Source organism: Manacus vitellinus, unplaced genomic scaffold (assembly GCF_001715985.3).
Source record: "Manacus vitellinus isolate BGI_N305 unplaced genomic scaffold, ASM171598v3 scaffold_14_pilon, whole genome shotgun sequence".
Lineage (NCBI taxonomy): Eukaryota > Metazoa > Chordata > Aves > Passeriformes > Pipridae > Manacus > Manacus vitellinus.
This window is the reverse complement of record NW_021939063.1, coordinates 351,040-369,214: the sequence shown is the minus strand read 5'-3', so window position 1 is coordinate 369,214 and position 18,175 is coordinate 351,040. Positions and strand designations below refer to the sequence as shown.

The following is an 18,175-nucleotide window of genomic DNA, read 5'->3' as shown; positions in this document are numbered from 1 at the left end:
CCTGCTCCCACAGCTGAGCATCTCCACCTCCTGTCCCAGCAGGATCTCTTGCTGGAGGGATGGGTTCAGCTCTGAGCTGTGCACCATGAGCCCCAAGGCAGACAACCTTCCTTTCCTCTGCACAGACCCCAGTCCAGCCCAGGGAGATCGTGTGGGGCATCATTCAGAAGTGAGGGCAAGCTGGGAAGCTGGAGGGACCTGAGGAGCCAGAGGTGCCTGGCAGCCTCACTAAACATGCTCCAGCCATCCAGGACAGGAGTCCCAGTGCCCCCTGAGAGACCGGCCCGCAGCGCTCCTCCCTGGAAGCAGACTTCTCCCTAGGGACAACAAACAATCCCACCTGCCACGAACGGGGGTCACCTGGCTCCTACCTTGGTGGAGAGCAGCCGTGTCAGGTAGATCTCTGGAAGGACTTTCTTCCTATGGCTCTGCCTGTGGGACTTCTTATGTTCCACTGATTCATCGGTTGGGAGAACCTGGCCCCAGGTAAAACACACGGTCAGAGCACTCCTCTCTGCAAGTGTCACACTGAACTTTCCTTTCAGTATAGAATTTCAACTAAACATAAAATTCAATTAAAAAGCAATTACTGTTTTAGAAACACACCTTTATATGGCTTTTAAAAAAGTGATTTAAAATACTCAGTTTTTCTGACATTTGTTTCTCCTGTGCTCTTTATTGCCTCTCATGCTAGACGAAGGAAATGAACCTGTCCATCTCCCTTTGTATGCTGGCCTGCTCACCCCCCCGAGCTCTCCCAACCCCATGTGGCTGCACCCTGGGCTCCCAGCAGCAATGCACATGGTGTCTGCAGAAACCAGTTTTCCTAGGATTTTGAAAAAGCACAATATGTAGGAATATTGGCTTTTTCAAAACAGAAATGAATATTCCACTAGTCAGGTAAGTGAATTACTGCTCTATAATGACAAACCAAGCCACTGACGTCCATCCTGGCACTGTTTCACATGTGAACAGTTGGTTTCCCATCCCTTTTCCCTCCTTGCTCGGCACGTGTGCGTGTGTGTATGTGCTTCTACTTCAGCATGGAAACACAAGCAGAGAAAAGAAATCCCAAAACCAGGCTATAAAATATTGTTGTTGTCCATAACACCTTTTCTTGTAGCAGCTTTTAGCAGCGTTTAGCACTCTGTGCTTCCAGAATGGCGCACCAGCAGGAACCATGGACGTGCCCAGCCCGGGAAGCAGGCTGAGTGCCAGGAGCTCCCGGCAGGTGACTTGACTGAGGTGTCACAGGATGCTGCTGGCAGCACTGTGCCACGCCATGCTCCAGACGTGCTCCCGAGCTCTCCGTGGCTGCCCACAGCTCAGTCAGGAACAACAATTTCTCTGCCATCCCGGTAATTTTTTACTGTGTCCCTCAGTACTAAAGTTTGTCTATAGATCACCTTTCTGCACCTCATTGTGCCCTGCTGAGGAGAACTAACAAGCCTTGATCCAGCTTGTTCATCATATCTGACACTCCAGCCCACAGATATGATTTAAGTTAATGTCAGCAAGGCTGAGAGTTTCTCCTCTTTCAACACATGCTCTGAACAAACAGGACCCTCTGACTCCAGTGCAGGAGAGAGGAGGGATCGCTGCACACTCTGTCAGCATCCTTGCTGTCATGGCAGCAGGACAGATCTGGGGGAGCAGAGCCCCCCACGTGCCAGTGCCACTGCAGAGCGGGTGTCCTGGAGCAACAACTCTGCTTTTCAGAAGCAGTTCCTGGAGGGCAGGAGGGGAGGGCAGCCCAGGCCCCCACACACAGACAGCATCCCTGCAGCCAGGAACAGGATACTTACCAAGTGGAAGTACTTCTCCGTGTCCAAATCCTTCACTGTGAAGAAGAAAGACACAGGGGCTCAGTCGAGGGACCTAAACAGAAACCCACCTCCCCTGGTGCCCTCAAGAGGCATCTGAACTCCAAGACTGAGCTGGTGTTCTCACCACAAGTGATCTCAGTGTTTCTCCTTGGTTTTGGGTTGTTCATTGCATTCTGGGGCACATGGCAAGTACCTTTGGAGGTACTTTAAGGGGGACCTGCAGTCTCCCAAGGTGTGTTTTAAGAGGGACCCAAGAGCAGGATGAGCACGCGGCACTCCTGCACTGTGGTGCCCTGCTGTGCCCTGCCATGCCCCGTGCTCCCATGACTGTCTCCCAGTCTCATCATCAGGGCAGCTCAGCCCTGAGCAGCTCCTCGCCCCGGCAGAAAAAGGACTCCCACTGCTGGGCTCTGCGCAGGCAGCCTGAAAATGGGGTTTGAAATTCCTTGTTCAATGTGGATTTTTGTCTCCCTTGGTTTTTTTTTGACTCTGCACAGCCTGAAACCTAGAAATGTGCTGGTAAGAGACTGAACATGTGTAAATGGGAGGGAGAGGGCTTTTCCAGCCAAGTGGTTTCAGATTCTTCCTTTTTCTCACTCTGTCAGCACAGACTGGATGCAAACCCCCAGTCAGAGTGTGAGATGGAAGGTGCAAACACCTTGAAGGCTGGGAGAACACTCTGCACCCCAGTAAGCAGGAACAGAAGGAGACTGGATAGCACATGTGTAGGGCCACCGCATCCCAGTGCCCAGGCATGGGGCCTGGCAGTACCTCCCAGCATCCTGGCCAGAGACAACCTCTGACAATACAAGTGTTCCTGCCCAGTCACCAGAAGTAGGGGAAGAGAAGCGAAAAGTTACCTCTGCTCAGTGTGGTGTCCTTCTTGTCTGACAAGCTCATGGCCAGGGATGCCCCTTCAGGGATCTGTGGAGGAAGGGAAGAGCAGGCATTGATGATGGGGGCCTTAACGGTGCCTCCGCAGCCCCGGGGAGAACCCAGGAGCTGGGGGATGCTGGCTCAGTCACGGTTCTGCCACGAACGTCCCCTGCACCCACCCTGCCCTGCCCCTGAGCCCAAGTGGGAACTGGCAGTGATGGCACTGCCCTACATGGAAAGGAATTTTCAATGCAAATACAAGATAGCGAGGTTCTCAAACCCAATGGGAATTGGGCATATACGTGTTTCCAAGATGCATTTTTGGATGAGAACCCCAGGTAAGTTGAAGAGGAGGGAGGGTTGTGCTGTGCAGGTGCTGGTTTGCCTTTCCCCAAACGGCAGAAGGAACGTGTGGGGCCGGTGCATCCCCTCTGCCACAGGGCACCATGGCAGCGTTACCCCGATAACCATATTAACGAGCTCTCAGCTCCGCTTTTGTTTTCTGTGCACAGCTACAAACCAGTGAGCATTATGCTCCCAGGCACACCAGGGAGTATGGAAATCATGTAAATATTTCTGGTTTCATTTAATTTTAGCACAAAAACGGTCAAGGAAACAATCTGATTCACCACATATCCCTGCATTTTTGGCCTCAGCTCCTGGATGGCATCCCCAGCCTCTGCTCTCAGGGCAGGCATTGAGTCGTAGCTGTGATTTCAGCAGGAGTGCAGATCAAGAGCAGAGTGATACTAATCAGCCAGGCTGGTGGCCCTTGGGAATAGGAGGTTTTTCCCCTCCTCTTTCTGTTGTCAGTAATAACTTGTTTTGCATGAAGAGTGTTTAATTAGTTTCTGTGTGTTGCAATATTAACGAGATGCTCGCCAGGGCAGATGTCTATTCCCTGGAAGCTCTCACGGAGCTATGGCAACCTCCCTGCTTGTTCCTGATGATCCTGTTTTTGGAGGGGAACTGCAGCTCTCCCCGGAGGCCAGGCAGGCTCCAAGGAGGTGAAGCTCCCCTGCGGCACCGGCAGCTTTACCTTGTAATGTGCTAATGTGTTGAGTTTCTTCCTACCATCCTCCACCACCGAGGTGTCATCGAGGTCCCGCAGGATGTAGCTGTCAGTGCTGGTGGCAAACCACTCTGAACACAGAGAGGGGAGAAGTGAGACCCCAGCCCAAAGGAGGCAGGTGCCAGGGGGCCTGAGGCTCCAGGGACCAAAAGGCTGCCCTGATGTCTGCCCCCTGTCAGCACTGCTTCACTCACTGCTCTGACAGGCACCAACAGCTGCTGTGCAACATCAGGTGCTTCATCTGGTTTCACGGACTGGCTGGTCCTTACCAAGGTCAACGTCTTCCACCCTTGGCCACTGGGAGTAGGGGACGTTCTTGCAGAAGGCCTCCAGAATCTTCTCCTTCACTTGGCTGAGTGTGTCCGTGTCCATGGCCCTGACACTCAGGGAGTCCATCCCACAGCCTTGGAAGGAGACGTTGAGGTTCTGCAGGCAGAGGCTGTTATTAGGGGTGACCTGCCGGGTCCTGCTGGCTCCCAAGGAAGCTCGGAGGCTGCAGCGCCTACACAGCTCTGGCTGGTGTGCCCTGGGCCTCGTGCTGATGGAAATCAGGCTGAACTAATGTGGCCATTGAGGCTTTACAGCATGAGAGGCGCTGATTTACAGCCCTGGGGGCTGAGGGCCCCATTTGTTGACGGAGCCAGGAGGACACAGGGAGCGACACCACAGCCCCCCCTCATGCAGTCTTGCTAATGGGGCCTGGCCCTGATGCAGAGACCACTGCAGGGCGGGAGGAAGGGTCAAACCCCATCACCAGCCATCTCCTCAGCCGCTTGGCTTCAACTGGTGACTAATGTGGCTGCCAAGGCTCATTGCTCAGCCTCTGCCTGACGCAATGGGTCGAGCTCCACTGTTGAAATGACCTCTAAGCAGGATGGGTCTACTGTGCTGCTGGAGCCAACTGCCAGCACCACCAGTAACCAGCTCAAGAACTACTGAACAGTGGGACAGGCAGCTGTGAGGGGCTGCAGGCTGCCAGAGAAGCCTGCTCAGAGCTCAGGGAGGCACAGCTACCACCTCGGTTGCAGCCAAAAGCTGCAGGCAATGAGAGCAACTCTTGCTATCAGAAACCCTCTCCTCTTTTTGTCCAGGTTCCTCCTCATCATACAAGCTGTGCAGACCCAAATACTGAGTACAGCTCCAGTGCGTGGGTACTCACCCTTGGCTTTGCCTCAATGTTCTCCCTCAGCAGCCACTCCTCGTTGAGGGTGTACCTGGCTTTTCCCGTAATGGCATCGATGGAACCTTTGTTAATCTGCTGTTTGATGGCACAGATCAGCAGGAAGAAGGGCTCTCCAACTGTCTCCTGGAGAAGGGAAAGACCAGGTCAGCAAACAGGATGCAGTGGTGGTGTCTCCATCAGTGGCGTGGCAGGGACAGGCTCTGCACGGACACTGAAAGTGCCTCCGCATACTGAGGAGCAGGAACAGCCCACCCCAGGTGCTGTGAACGCCCAGTGGGTGCCATCACCCCCAGCTCCCACCAGCATTTCTCTGAGGCTGCTCAGAAGTTTTCAGACTTATGGCACCGTGACAACGCAGATGGGGAAGAGGACAAAACAGCCGACAACAGCCGCAGGCCATTTTTGGGGATGCTGTAATTGTCAGCATCAACATACTCCATCCAAGTTCTCCAGCAAGCACTGGAGCTGTGGAATGTCACTGACGGGCTGGGCCAGCCTGTGCTGTTTGGTGGGCAGAGCTCAGGTGCTGCTCAGAAGGCAGAGGCAAATGCATGGCTGTGCTGAGCGGGGATGTGCACACACCATGCTTGGCAAAATACAAATGTGCATTAATTTACATGTGAAATTACACGTGAACTTCATGGAGAATCTGACACACTGTGCTACAGAGATGCTTCCTGAACTCTGACAAGGGTGCAGACTGTACAACATGCTGGACTCAGCAGGACAAGGAGGGGCTGATATGCACAAAACTCCAGGTCTGCAGCATCTGGCTTTCTCGTAAATATGTCAGATGAACCCCTCTTTGCACTGCCTGCTTTGCCACTGAACTCCACAGGAGTGAGCCCATGGCCTCGGTCTGTGGCTCTGGGAATCAGTGTTCATACTTCTCATACCACAGCAGAGCCCTCATCACAGCAAAACAGAGAGGATCCGGGTCAACAAGCTGTTCCCATGCGACAGCAAGTAAACACATCATTTAACTCCTTACATTCATCAAACTTAAGCTCATGGGAGAGAGGTGAACTGTGTCACTGCTGCAGCAAAAACCAAAAACATGACAGGGAGCACCTATTTGTTATGTGGTTCAGCTACACAGCTTAATGCCAGATTTCCGATCCACCTCTGCCTGATGCACTGATGTGCAAGGAAAACATAAGCTATTTTTTTGAGGAACTTTTCAGTACTGCAGTACATCCCATTCTCCCTAATGTTCATGTTCAATTTTCTTCCAATGAAGCAAGTGCAAATTCTGCACATTTATGTAATGGGAGCATCCCCCCCCGGCACACGGAGCCCTGCCATCTGAGAGCCTGCTCAAGACAACAGATACCCAACGGTTTTGATATTTCTCAGCTAGGAGCTGCTAAATCCTGTTCAATCTGCTTCTTAATTAAAACTTGGTGATTCTTTTATTCTAATTGCCCTGTAATTGCTAAAGCAATTAGTTCAGTGTCAATTTGGATGTGCTGCATTTGGCGCGGTTGATGATATGGTGATGCAGGGGTGGGCATACGCTGTCTTGTGTCAGCCAGGCAGTCACTTCCTTTCCAAGGGAAACTTCAGGAACACAGGAAAGCTCCCCAGGTCTGCTGCAAGGGTTTAATGATTCCTGCAATGCTCCTCTGAGCAGGCAGCACAAAATGGGCTCAGCAGCAGGGCTGCAGGTGCTGGAATGGAGGAAGGCACGGCTCCCAGAGCATAGAGGAAGGTGAGTCACGGAGGTGGAGAAGCTGAAGATTGCAAAGAGTAGAGAACGTGTCAAAAGACACAGAGAGATTGTTTTGGAGAGAAAGGCAGAAGCATAAAAGAACAAGCAAGGGGACAACACCGACACGGAGACCTCCTCATGCTGCAGTACCACTGTCCCCATATGGTGACCCGCAGGGTCAACAGCCCCCAAAACAGGCTGTACTACCAACAGGAACTCCATTTGTGCCGCACGTGAGCAGGGACAAACCCGAGGCCAAACTCGGGGCCAGGCTCTGGAGCCTGCCTGTCTCTGCCATGGGCAGCTCTGGCCTCAGGGAGACCCGAGGGGGGCAGCCAGCAGCTCCACAGTGCCTCCACAACCATTAAAAAAGGGCGAGTCCTACTGATACAGGAGCTCTTTATGGCTTGAGACGAGCACAGGCTGCACGGGTGGGGGCTGACTCTGCAGCACCGTCCTGCACACGTAAAGCTGCCCTGGCAGTGGCAGGGTGGGTGCTCTGGCACGGCAGGCATTGGGGGTCATCACAGACCTGCTGCTGTGCCCACGGGCAGGATCAGCCCCAGGTCCCCCACAGGGGACACAGTGACAGCGCTCCGCTGGAGAGATGCTATTTCTGTTTGGCTTTCTGGCTTTCAGGCTCAGGAACTGTGGGATGTTACGGAAATCTGCAAAAGTGCTAATCAGACAGCAAATTTCAAAGCAGGGAAAGAAGGGCTGGCAGGCAGGGACTAGAGATAAATTGGCAAACTTGGAAACCTCCTGCATTGTTCAGAAAACTCATCTGGAAAGGAATCAAAACTGTCTTTGGATTTGGCTAGTTGGGAGAAAGGAAGTTTAACCAGAAGAGATCAGTGCTGATTCAGGACAAAAAAATACTTAAAAAAACACAGTCTGGGGCCTTTTTTCCTCCTATTGTGAATGTATTTTAATGAGACTTCATTTTCATTTTTGACTGAACTGTTATGGGCTCTTAAAGCTACCCAGGGCACCGAAATAACTCTGCAGTAATGGAAAGCACAGTTCAGGCTGGCAGGACTTGAACTGTTCCACGCACGAGGAGCGTGGGAGGGCTTCATTTTTATATGCTTGGGAAAATAAAAAGGTTTAGAGCACAGACTGGATTCACATGTTGCTGCCCTATTAACACAACTCCAACAAGTCATTATATATGTCCTCCCAGGAACACGCTACAGCCATTTCCAAAATGTTTTGGTGAGGCTGGGGTGGGAAAAGCACAGAAAACAGCTGCTTATCCCAAGTGCCTGTTAATTTTGGGACAAATAACTTTGCACTCTGCGAAGAACCAAACCTCAGCTCCATCCCACACACAAAACTTGGGGAATCTTGGACCCAGATGTAAAAACTGAATTCCAGGATCTTACTTTTCCTTTAACACCCAGTTCCCTGATCCTGTTAGGAACTAAGCACAGCAGTGAGATACCACGGTATCTCATGGGAAAGGCTTTCTTTTTCAGTTATTTTAACCAAAACTGTAGCACAAAATAAAAACACCGACCATTTTATCTGCGATTCTCACTCAGTTCTGCAGAAACAGAGTTCTGCATTGATTGTGCAAATGCTGCAAGTTCCCTCTGAGCCCTGTCCCTCACAGAAAGCCCCTGCTGGCTCATCCCATTCCCTCACGCACCGAGCCAGCTCCCATCAGTGGTGACTTCACTGCCTTCAGGTGCCCTCCACATGGGCAGACCATGAGTGCCTGTGGCTGGCAGCTCCTTCCAGCTGAAGACAGCTCCTTCAAATCATTTTCCCCCGAAACACAAATGGACGGGCTGTTAGGCAGAGCATTAATGCGAAACAAATGTTTCAAGCATGTAGCGTTGACTTACAAGGGAAAATACAAGCACTTGGAATTTTTCCACCGCACGACGGCAGGGACTTTTGCAGCAGCTGTTTCGAATAGACACTGTGATTAATGGGGATAATTCAGGAATGAAAACCAGACCCATCGTCACACGTCTGACAGAGCAGTGCTACAGGCAGGCGGGCAGCCTTCTTTTTAACCAAGAAATGCCTCTCTGAAGGCAGCCGAGTTTGATCCTGAGGAACGGGAGGCACATGGGAGGTGCTTGGCTATCACTAGTATTTAAATCACAGCCCCGAGCTGACACCAGCCGTGTGGAAGGAGGTGCCGTCTGTCCCATTGCAGGGGCTCTGTCCTCATTCATGTGGGGGGGAAAGTGTCAGCTCTGCTGATCCAGATCGAGCCCCTGCCCCCTTGTACAGCTTGGCTTGTGTCACCTTGTGACAGTGCAGGGGCCTCTCCAGTCATTCCTGTCTGACCAATTCTTTTCCCTCTCCGTATTTCAGCAGCAGCTCGGTATCTCCTCTGATCAGGTCCCTGATCACTGTGGAGCACGTGTGATATCATTCTCTTGGAAATAACTTTATTATTCTCTTGTTCGGAAACCATTTGCTTTCAGAGATGGGAAATAAGCTGTGGTGATGCTCTGCACTGCCATAGCTTCACACTGGGCACGGGAGGTGTGGAGGGGACTGCAAGCCCACCATGCAGCTTTAGACTATGCTGAGGACTTGCTGCGGGCAGATGGAAATGCACATTCAGCCAGTGGCCTGACAGCTCTGCAAAGGGCCCAGTCACCTCACAGACCTGCTCCCATCAGACTCCATCCTCGTCCTCCCTCTGTGGGGCAGGTGGGGCCACGAGCAGGGGGAAGCCAGCTCACAGCTCCCACCAGCACTGCCCGGCCCTGGGGACAGCCACAGGCCACCCCATGGTCCTGGACCATGTGGGGATGGGCAGCTCCCACCCAGCACCCCAGGGACGGGCAGCGTGCTGCACGTGCAGCTCCTCACCATTAATGAGCTGTGTAACGTGCCCAAGCCTTCGGGCCCACGTGATAAAGCTCCACTTTCTTTCCTCTTTTTTCTTCCCTGAGAAAGCCTTCTTGCACAATGTCCATTTTTAGCACAGGCTGGAGCTGGATCAGATGCCTCACATGTGGTCTCCACTCCCCAAAAGGAGAGATCAGCACTTCTTTTTCTCCAATCGTTTACTAAAGGCACAAAATCTGAAGATTAAAAAATTTCACTAATTCCCTCTTTTCTGCTCTTACAGGCTGGATAGCTGTGCCACATTGACACAGCCATCCTCATCCACTCCTGTAACTCTTCTTTCATTAGACTGGCTAATTATGTGAGCTAAAATGAAAGATTATGAACTACAAAACCATAGGCTTTAGGACAAAAAATGATCATCAGCTGGGATCAGAAGACATCATGATATGTACGAGAACAATAAAGAATTTCTTCTGTGGCTGTAGAAAACACTTTGGGAAAAGAGATTTTTTTCAAAGGCTTTTTCAAGGCTCTCCCCTGTGGGTATAATGGGGTGTCCTCCAATTAACTGCCATGGAATCAATTAAGTTATTGCTCAATTCTTCTGGGAAATTCCAAACAGAACTGGCAAATGTTGGAGATAAAGCACTGAGCAGATGGACTGCTGATGGCTCTGAGATGCCAAACATTTTCCTTTTTATCACAGTCAGGAAGACAGTCAGGCTTCTGGGACAGACATCCCACCTTCTCTTGCTCGGATCTGTGTGGAACCACAAGGATGCCTCTGCCTGAGAGGCCCCACACACCAACGGGCACTGACACGGAGCAGCTCCTGCCCTGACACTCCTGGCCCTCCCAACTACTGGGGCTTCCACGCCAGCGATGGACCCTGCTGGCCTGTGTCAGCTGGTCACGAAACCAGGTGCTTTCCCAAACCTCCAGCCATTCTGGTTATTTCTCAGCTCCCCTATGGCTCTTCTCAAGCACAGTGAAAACATCGGTCTGTGCTCTGGCCTGCCATGAAGCCTGAGCTCACCAAAGCCCTGGGCAGAAGGGGAGAAGCAACTGAATTTCAGGTTGCTTTTTCACACCTGAACTTTTCAATACAACAGTTAGTGACCGTTCAAGTGGCACTGCTGGCAGGTACCAGGTCCTTGGCTGTCCCCACATCCCTCATCACTGTTGCACACAGAGCTGACCCAGCACCCACTGCAGCAGTGACTGGCACTCTTACTCTGAGATAGCTGTACATGCAGATAGACATCCAGTTGGTGAGCATCTTCTCCACCACCGATTCCGTCCTTCTCAGCATCAGCTTGGGGTTTTTGGAAGCTGAAGCATCTATTAGATCTACCAAGAGGTCCTTCATGATGCTAGTGTAATACTCCAGTTTCCCATGCAGCGCAATTGTAAGCAGGGAGGCCAGGTTACACCTGAAACACAGAACGTATAGGACTCAAGCCCCAGTCCAACAAGACTGAACTGCCAACTGGCACTAAAAAACCTAGCTCAAAAAGGCAGTCTCTCAGACAACTTCCATGACCCTTCTCAGCGGTGTTAGAAGTTTCAACACTCTTCCAGTGCTGCAGGACCTTGGGTCAGCTTGCACTCTCTTACTGGTAAGCCAAATGAGTGAGTGCTCTTTAGGGTTTATGGCCATCCATTTCTAATAGAAAAGTGGGAGGCAAGTGTAACTCAACCATCCACTGAAATGCATGGCCCCTGACAACGGCTGGATTGCTACAGGTTAGGAAGAAATCAGTCTCCTCCAGCTGCCAGGTCTTTGGTTTTGAAGCTCATACCTATCTCTGACAGCAAAGTCCTTCTGTTGCTCAAGAGCATGGACAAACACGATGAGGAAGTGCTTGTTGTTGAGTAAGGTGGAGAACAGCGAGATTCCTTCTTCCATGTTGGGTCTGCAGTTCTCAGGGATCTGAAAAAAAATTTAGAAAGCAGAGTGAGAAAACCCTGCTTGTTGTTTTCCTCCAGCTTTTATCCCCCTTGACTGCAGGGATGTCCCTACTGAGCACAGAGGTACTGAGAAGAAGTGCCCTTCCTCCCTCTGCCTGACACAGCCAACAGTCTCCCTGGCAAGGGACATGCAGCTGAGCCAGCAGGGCACTGGTAATGGCCCCTGCACTCAGTTCAGAGCTCACCAGGACACCTGGAGCACTGTGGCCAGTTTGAGGCTCCCCACTATGAGACAGATGGAGCAAGTGCAGCTGAATTAATGGGTGTACAGGAGAGGTGACGAGGGCTGGGTTTGGTCGGCCTTTGGAAGTTCTAATGGGAGATCTTACTGCAGCCTCAGCTGCCCTGTGGCAGGGCAGAGAGGACAGAGCAGTGCCAGGATGACAGGCAAAGGATACCAGATGGAGCATGGGACATTGACTAAATATAAGGAAGGCAGTTTTCACCTTTAAGGGTGTCATACACTGGAATAAGGCCCCAGGAGGCTGTGGGATTTCTGTCCTTGAGGATATTTGGTACAGTTGGATGAGGCCCTCAGAAAACTCATCTAATTGGGGATGCTTTAAGCAGATCTCCCTTCCAACCTTAGCAACTTTCTGACTCTTCAATCCCTACTCCCTGTCCACTTCAAACCCAGCTCTGGGACAACAGCAGCTTTTACCAAGTCACTGCTTGGTAAAAGGAGGAATCTCACTTATGAGGAACTGTGACTGAGGCTGAAGTGATACACAGTATGACACATCTCAGGAAGAAGAGCCCTCAGCAGAGCCGGGAAGGATCCCAGGGCAACGCTCCTTCATGCAAGAGCAGATCCATAGATCTGCCTTCTCCGATCAGCCAAAGCTGATCCAATGCTGCTCTGTGTTGACGGTTAGCAACACCCAAAAGTGTTTGTTCTGTTACTGGGTTACTCACCTTCCATTCCCCCACCAGGAGTGGATGTGTTTCCTGGACCTGGGAGCCCACCTGGGAGCTGAGCTGCTGGGATGGGAGGACGTAGCACTCTTCGTAGAGAGAGGAACACTGGAACCAAGCACAGTGTTAGGGGAGGGCAGTGCACCTGCCCGGGGACTCCCTGTGTGCTGTGCACCTCAGGGGAACAAGATGGGAGCCATGTCATTGGGATTAAGACCACCCATCACAAAGATGGTTAGCATAGTTTATGAAGCCTTAAAATACTTTGCAAGAGCCTCTTGAATGAGCAAACATCACAAGGATGGGGAGAGGCAGACATCTGCGCAGACACAAGGCTGTTAGGGCAGGGAGACTGCAAATAGACTAATGTGACAGCTAGAAAACTCCCAGAAGAGAAAGCTTTATAGAAGACGAAATCAAAATAGAGGAGTTCTGGGTGTCTTAACATATGTAACTTTTGAAACAGATGGGAAAAATGTTTAAATCTCTAACATTCATATAGCAGCCTGAATCTTAAAGCCTCTAGTGTGCAGAGACATGGAGAGTGGATAACTGAAAAACCTGAGTAATAGCTACTAATGAAACACTCTGCAGTCATAAAGCATCATCTCACTCCTCAGCACCGACACACAACTGCCTCAGGGGTGACATACAGCTGTGGGGAAGGGCACGCAGCGACGCGGCAGGGCAGCCACTGATGGGAGTGACGGCACCAGCGTGTCTGGTGCCGCCCTGCAGAAGGACTCTGGGCAGACAGACTGGGACTGGGTACCCAAGGGACATCTTACTGGGAGCACCAGGCATCCAACTTGGACAGGGAGGGAGGAAAGGGAGAGACAGAGATGTCCAAAGAGCTCCTGAGGACCAGCTGAGCTGCTGGGAATGCTCAGGAATTCCCTGCCTGGAATAGAAATCCCCTCTCCCTGAATGTCAATGGCAGATTCACCCTTCAGCCACCCTTCAATCTCCACTGAATGGAATGAGGTGACTCTGGAGCCCTTGGGGAGAAGGAGAAGTCCCCAGAACTCTGCTCATGTGAGAGCTCTTCCAGAAGAGGGTGTCCAATGGCTCCCAGGACACTGCCACCACCAGGCTATGTCATGTGGAAGCAACCCCGACCTTACTTGATGCCCCAGGAGCTGTGGCTCCACTTTTGACGGTAATTGAGGCTGAAATACACGACAAGTAAATATATAACAGTGGAATGATTTTGTGACACTGTAAAAGCCCTTCAGCAGAGCCCTGATCTGGTTGGGAAGGACCTCAGTGCTATGAGGTGCCCGTGACACTCGCTGTCTCCTTACTTTGGGGAAGAACGTCCTGGTGACAAAGTGCTTGTACTCCAGGAAGGGGATCCCTTGGCTGCGGTTTAGCTCCTTGGTCAGGTCTGTCATGTCTGTCTGCAGCTCCGCGAAACCTTGCACAAAGAGACCCGCAGATGGTGAGAGCCCAATCCTCCACCAGGCAAGACAGGCTGGCACCAGAAACACAGCACGTCTCATCTCCGCCTCCTTGAGCTGTTCCCGTGTGGGGGCTGAAGCTGAGTTTTCTCTGAGCAGCAGATTCCCACTGGGGTTTAACCATCAGCACTGTAAACCTTGTCCCGAGCGCTGACAGAACATTCCTGCCCCAGGAGCCCAGTACCATGGGGTTGGGCAGGCAGTTCCCACAGGATGGGACCTCAGCCGACGCAGTGGGGTCATAGACTGTGGGACGGCAGGTGCTGACACCTGGATCACTTCTCTCATTGCTCTAGCAGGAGTGTGCTGCAGTTTCTGTTGCACCCACACTAAAGATTAGCATGGCCTTCAAGCAAACCTCTGGCACAGCTAGGGGCCATTAACTCCAGGACAGGGAAGCTGGTTGCACTGCAGATCAGTGGCTTGCCCAAGGCAGGCAGCAGGACAGCAGCAAAGCCACACTTCCAGCCACTGAGCCTCATTCCCAAGCCCTGTTGAAGCTTGTAGACAATGACAGAAATTTTCCTGTAAATAATCCTATAAACTTCTACAGCACAGAAGGTGAATGCTATCCCAGCATCCCCCTTCTAGCCCTGGGTCCTCCTCGGTGCCCAGACGGTGACTTACCTTTGCGGATTTCCTCCCGGATCTGCGACTCCATCTCCTCCATCTGGAGCAGGGTTTTCTGCCAGTAGCGCTCAGCTCTGCGGCTCTTTGTGCAGAACACAAAGAGTGCTGGAAAAGAGAAAGGGAACAAGCCTTTTGGACTCAGGAGTAGCTGCAGCTGGGATCAGAGAGGTTCCCTCTGACACGGTGCAGAAAGCTAAACCCAAAGTTGGTTTCACACCTACCACCAGTCTGGTATCTACTCAGGCAGTTGTCGATTTATCTGTAAATAAGTAAAACCAGCTGGAATATAATGATCATGCTGTAACTGTCATCTTCAATTTAGGTCTGGGTTGTCTGTATTCAGCTAACTGTATACTAATGTGTTCCAGCTGATTAATGGATACAGAATACAGGATGTTTACCACCTGTATTACAGTGTTCATGTCCGACAGTCTTCCCATGCCTCCAGAAATATGTTTCTAATGATGAGTGCTGCACTTAATAAATAGTGTGCATTACAGCCTTTATTAAAAATAAATTAAATCCCCATTAGAAACCACTCATTTGCTGTGAACTGGTACGTTTCTTGCTGCACGGTTGTGCTGGGCAAGCAATGAGCAGGTACCCCAGCCCAAGAACAGAAGTGTGCTGCACAGCTTCCACCCAGGGTCGCACACTGGTGTGCCTTCTCCACACCTGCAGCTAAGAATGCAGGCTCTGCTCTTCCTACTCTGCCAGGCACCTGCCTGTTCCTGATGACAGGACCTCGGGCTAGGAGCACCTCTGGGATGATCTGGGACAGTCATGCCTGTGAGTGAGCCCTGTGAGTCAGTAGGAGCCCAAGACCAGTTTCTCACATTCTTCTTTATTTTGTATTATAGTAGCTACTAAGGTTTTGGAGAAAAGGGTAAGTTTATAAATATCACAGGCTCAAGTAACAGACTTGAGCTGCAGATTCAGCCAGCAAAAGTTCTGTGCTGCAGGGAGCTGTGGAGCCTTGGTGCTGGTACTGGCTGCGTGCCATACAAACAGCAGCTACCTGCTGCACCCAGACCAACTTCAGGTACTGCATAATTGCAGCACTTGGAGTCACCTTCACCACTCCACACGCAATGACAAAAACCCCGGCACAGCCTCGGAATGCATCATTCTTTCCCTTACCTACAACAGAAAGGACCAGCAGGATGCTGCAGATGACGATGGAGACAATGATTGCGGTCTCTCCTCCCCCAAGGTGCAGCATCGCAATTGTGTAGTTGAACTTTCCAACTTGGATCTGGAAAGGGAGAAGGAGGGAGGAAAAGCAGGAGCTGAGCAGCACATTGCCAAGGGGTTGGGAGCAGGGAGGGACACAGGCAGGGTTCAGCAGACCTTCGCCCAAGGACGCACTGCCCACACTGGTGCAGCCCCCTGGGCTCCACGAGGGGCCAGGCTGTGCCTTTCACTGCCAGACCTGGGTACTCTGTGTGTTCAAGGGAGCCCAATTCACTTCCTGAACTCCTGGGGCTGCTGAGGCTGCAGCAGTGCCCATCCCAGGGCCACTGTGGGGCTTCAGCGGCAGAGCTGCAGGTCAACAACACAGCCTCACCATACCCACCCCAGAATGAGACAGCCCTTTCCTAGAGAGCCCATGGCACTGTACAGGACTGCCTGTGCTGCTCTACTAGAAAACCACTTCCATTAATCATCGACTTCCATTTTGGCTCTGAACAGACTTTGGATCCCAGCTGCACTAGCCTTTCTCCTCTTAAAGCAGAACTGCTGCCACCCAGGAGAAGGAGGGTTAAGAAATTTTCAAGTCCTTGAAATACAAATAAACTAAGGGAATAAAAATAAATAATAATGAGACCATAGAGGAGTAATGATCTTGTGGCCAAAACAGTGAACAGTGTGTCAGGAGGTGCTGGCTCTGCTCCCAGCTTGTACTTCTTGTGACACCAAGCACAAACCACTTGAGCTCAGTCTTTGGGTCTCCTGATCTCCAGAAGGGAAGAGGCCAGCACACATCACAGGCTGGTGAGTTACTGGGCACCATTTACAAACAGCTCTTTGGGTCCTTGGGATGAAAGGATTTCACAGCATCATCTGATAAGGAAAACTCATGACCACACAAGGCTTTCACTTCTGGAAATGTGAGTTTCACTTCTCTCGAGGAATGAGAAGTGAGAGAAACTTGAACAAAAAAACCCTGAAACAAGGTAGGGAAGAGCTGGAATAATCTTATGATAACATCTGTGTCACAGAGAACCTCTGGGAAAGGTGCCCCCTGGGCACCTTTGGTGTACCACCTGAAATTCCAGCAGCTGGAATTCTCAGTTGCTGAGCCAAAGCCGTGCCAAAAGTGGGGCCTTCTCATCACCTCCATCACCAGACACCACATCGCACACAGCTCCATCCTCTAGAAAATCCAGCCCTGGCTCTGGGAGCACTGGCACAGGCACAGCTACTGCCAGCAGAAGGCTCCGGACACAGAGAGCTTTGGTCTCCACCCTGGCACACTGTCTGAGAACCACGGTGCTGGACAGGGACAGGAGCCACAGCACTGCACAAGCATCTGGGCAGGTTTGCTCAGCAGTCTCACAGCCACCTGCCCGGCCCAGGGATCTCCACATCTTCCCTCTGAAATGCTGCAATAAGGCTGCTCCTCAACATGGTTTCAGTCTTTTTCCCCATCAACTCAAAGTTCTGCATTTCTCAGAGGAGAAATCCCATGCCTGCTCTTTAATTCAGTGTTTAAACAGTTTGGTCATGAACAAAGATGGGTCTGAAGGCCTTGACAAGCTCGTGTATCTGGACAGGTCTACTCAATTCTTGGTAAGACCCAGACAGGGACCCTTGCACACACCTGCCCTGTGTCACCAAAGCTGTTGAGTGTGTTATAAAGCAGCAGTCACCCATGGAAGAGATGGCAGGGATGGCCTGAACCATGTCTGAAGGTTTAGCAAGGGTGCACAGGTGTGAATACAAGCAGATTATTTAGCTGCACTTTCACTGCTGGTGCACTCTGAACAGTCTTGTGATATTTAGGGCTGGGTATCATTCTCCTGCTTCCTGGGGACCCACTAAGGCACTGTCCTGAATGATTTATGTCACACCAAGACTAGCAAACTCATAAATCCCTTTTCTTCCCCAAAGGGATTTCCCTGTTTCTCAGTTCTTTAAAAAAAAAAATTACCCTGTTTAAAATTTCCATTAAAATTACTTGGGAAATTTTGCTACTTCTGCATTACCACATTTCCAGTTTGCAACAGAATTTCATATGCCTCAAACTGTTGCCAGTAAACTGGACAACCCTGTCAGCAAACTGGTGGCTCATCCTCATGCTTTTCTTCTGGGCTGCTCAAGTCTACAGCTCCTCAAGTCCCTTCAGCCTTCCTTTTCCTCCCTGCCCACACTACGGGCTCCCACCCATCCCACAGCCCTAACCCTGCCAACACAAGGACAGGAAGGGGGCAGCAGTGTCTCAGACCACAGAGGTGGAGGCATTTTCTCTCAGATACAAAGAGCCATAGTCACATCCCTGGATGGCAACGGATTGCATATGGCATGAGGGAAACTGAGGGCGAGCACAGCACTTCAGTCAAGCCCTCTGGAAAACAGGGCAGCACCAAAGCATGGTGAATTTTGCAGACACAAAGAGGAACAAAAGCCCTGAACACCGAAGTCTTTGCAGTGACAAAGCAGCAGCCCCTGGAAGCAACATGAGTCTGTCTGGCCCTGGTACTCCTCTCA

The 18,175-nt window shown here is 51.3% G+C and overlaps 1 protein-coding gene across 1 annotated transcript in view; it reads right to left on the bottom strand.

Annotated features, from left to right (window-relative positions):
• PLXND1 (plexin D1) overlaps positions 1 to 18,175 on the bottom strand; it is an 85,355-nt gene that overhangs the window by 8,775 nt on the left and 58,405 nt on the right. Inside the window, exons 20-31 of the mRNA XM_029958306.1 lie at positions 15,605 to 15,719; positions 14,462 to 14,569; positions 13,679 to 13,791; positions 12,375 to 12,482; positions 11,291 to 11,421; positions 10,723 to 10,921; positions 4,934 to 5,080; positions 4,044 to 4,200; positions 3,742 to 3,845; positions 2,687 to 2,750; positions 1,806 to 1,840; positions 372 to 476 (exon numbers count right to left, since the gene is read on the bottom strand). Of these exons, the coding sequence (XP_029814166.1) occupies positions 372 to 476; positions 1,806 to 1,840; positions 2,687 to 2,750; positions 3,742 to 3,845; positions 4,044 to 4,200; positions 4,934 to 5,080; positions 10,723 to 10,921; positions 11,291 to 11,421; positions 12,375 to 12,482; positions 13,679 to 13,791; positions 14,462 to 14,569; positions 15,605 to 15,719 (1,386 nt within the window). The remainder of the gene's footprint in view (positions 1 to 371; positions 477 to 1,805; positions 1,841 to 2,686; positions 2,751 to 3,741; positions 3,846 to 4,043; positions 4,201 to 4,933; positions 5,081 to 10,722; positions 10,922 to 11,290; positions 11,422 to 12,374; positions 12,483 to 13,678; positions 13,792 to 14,461; positions 14,570 to 15,604; positions 15,720 to 18,175) is intronic.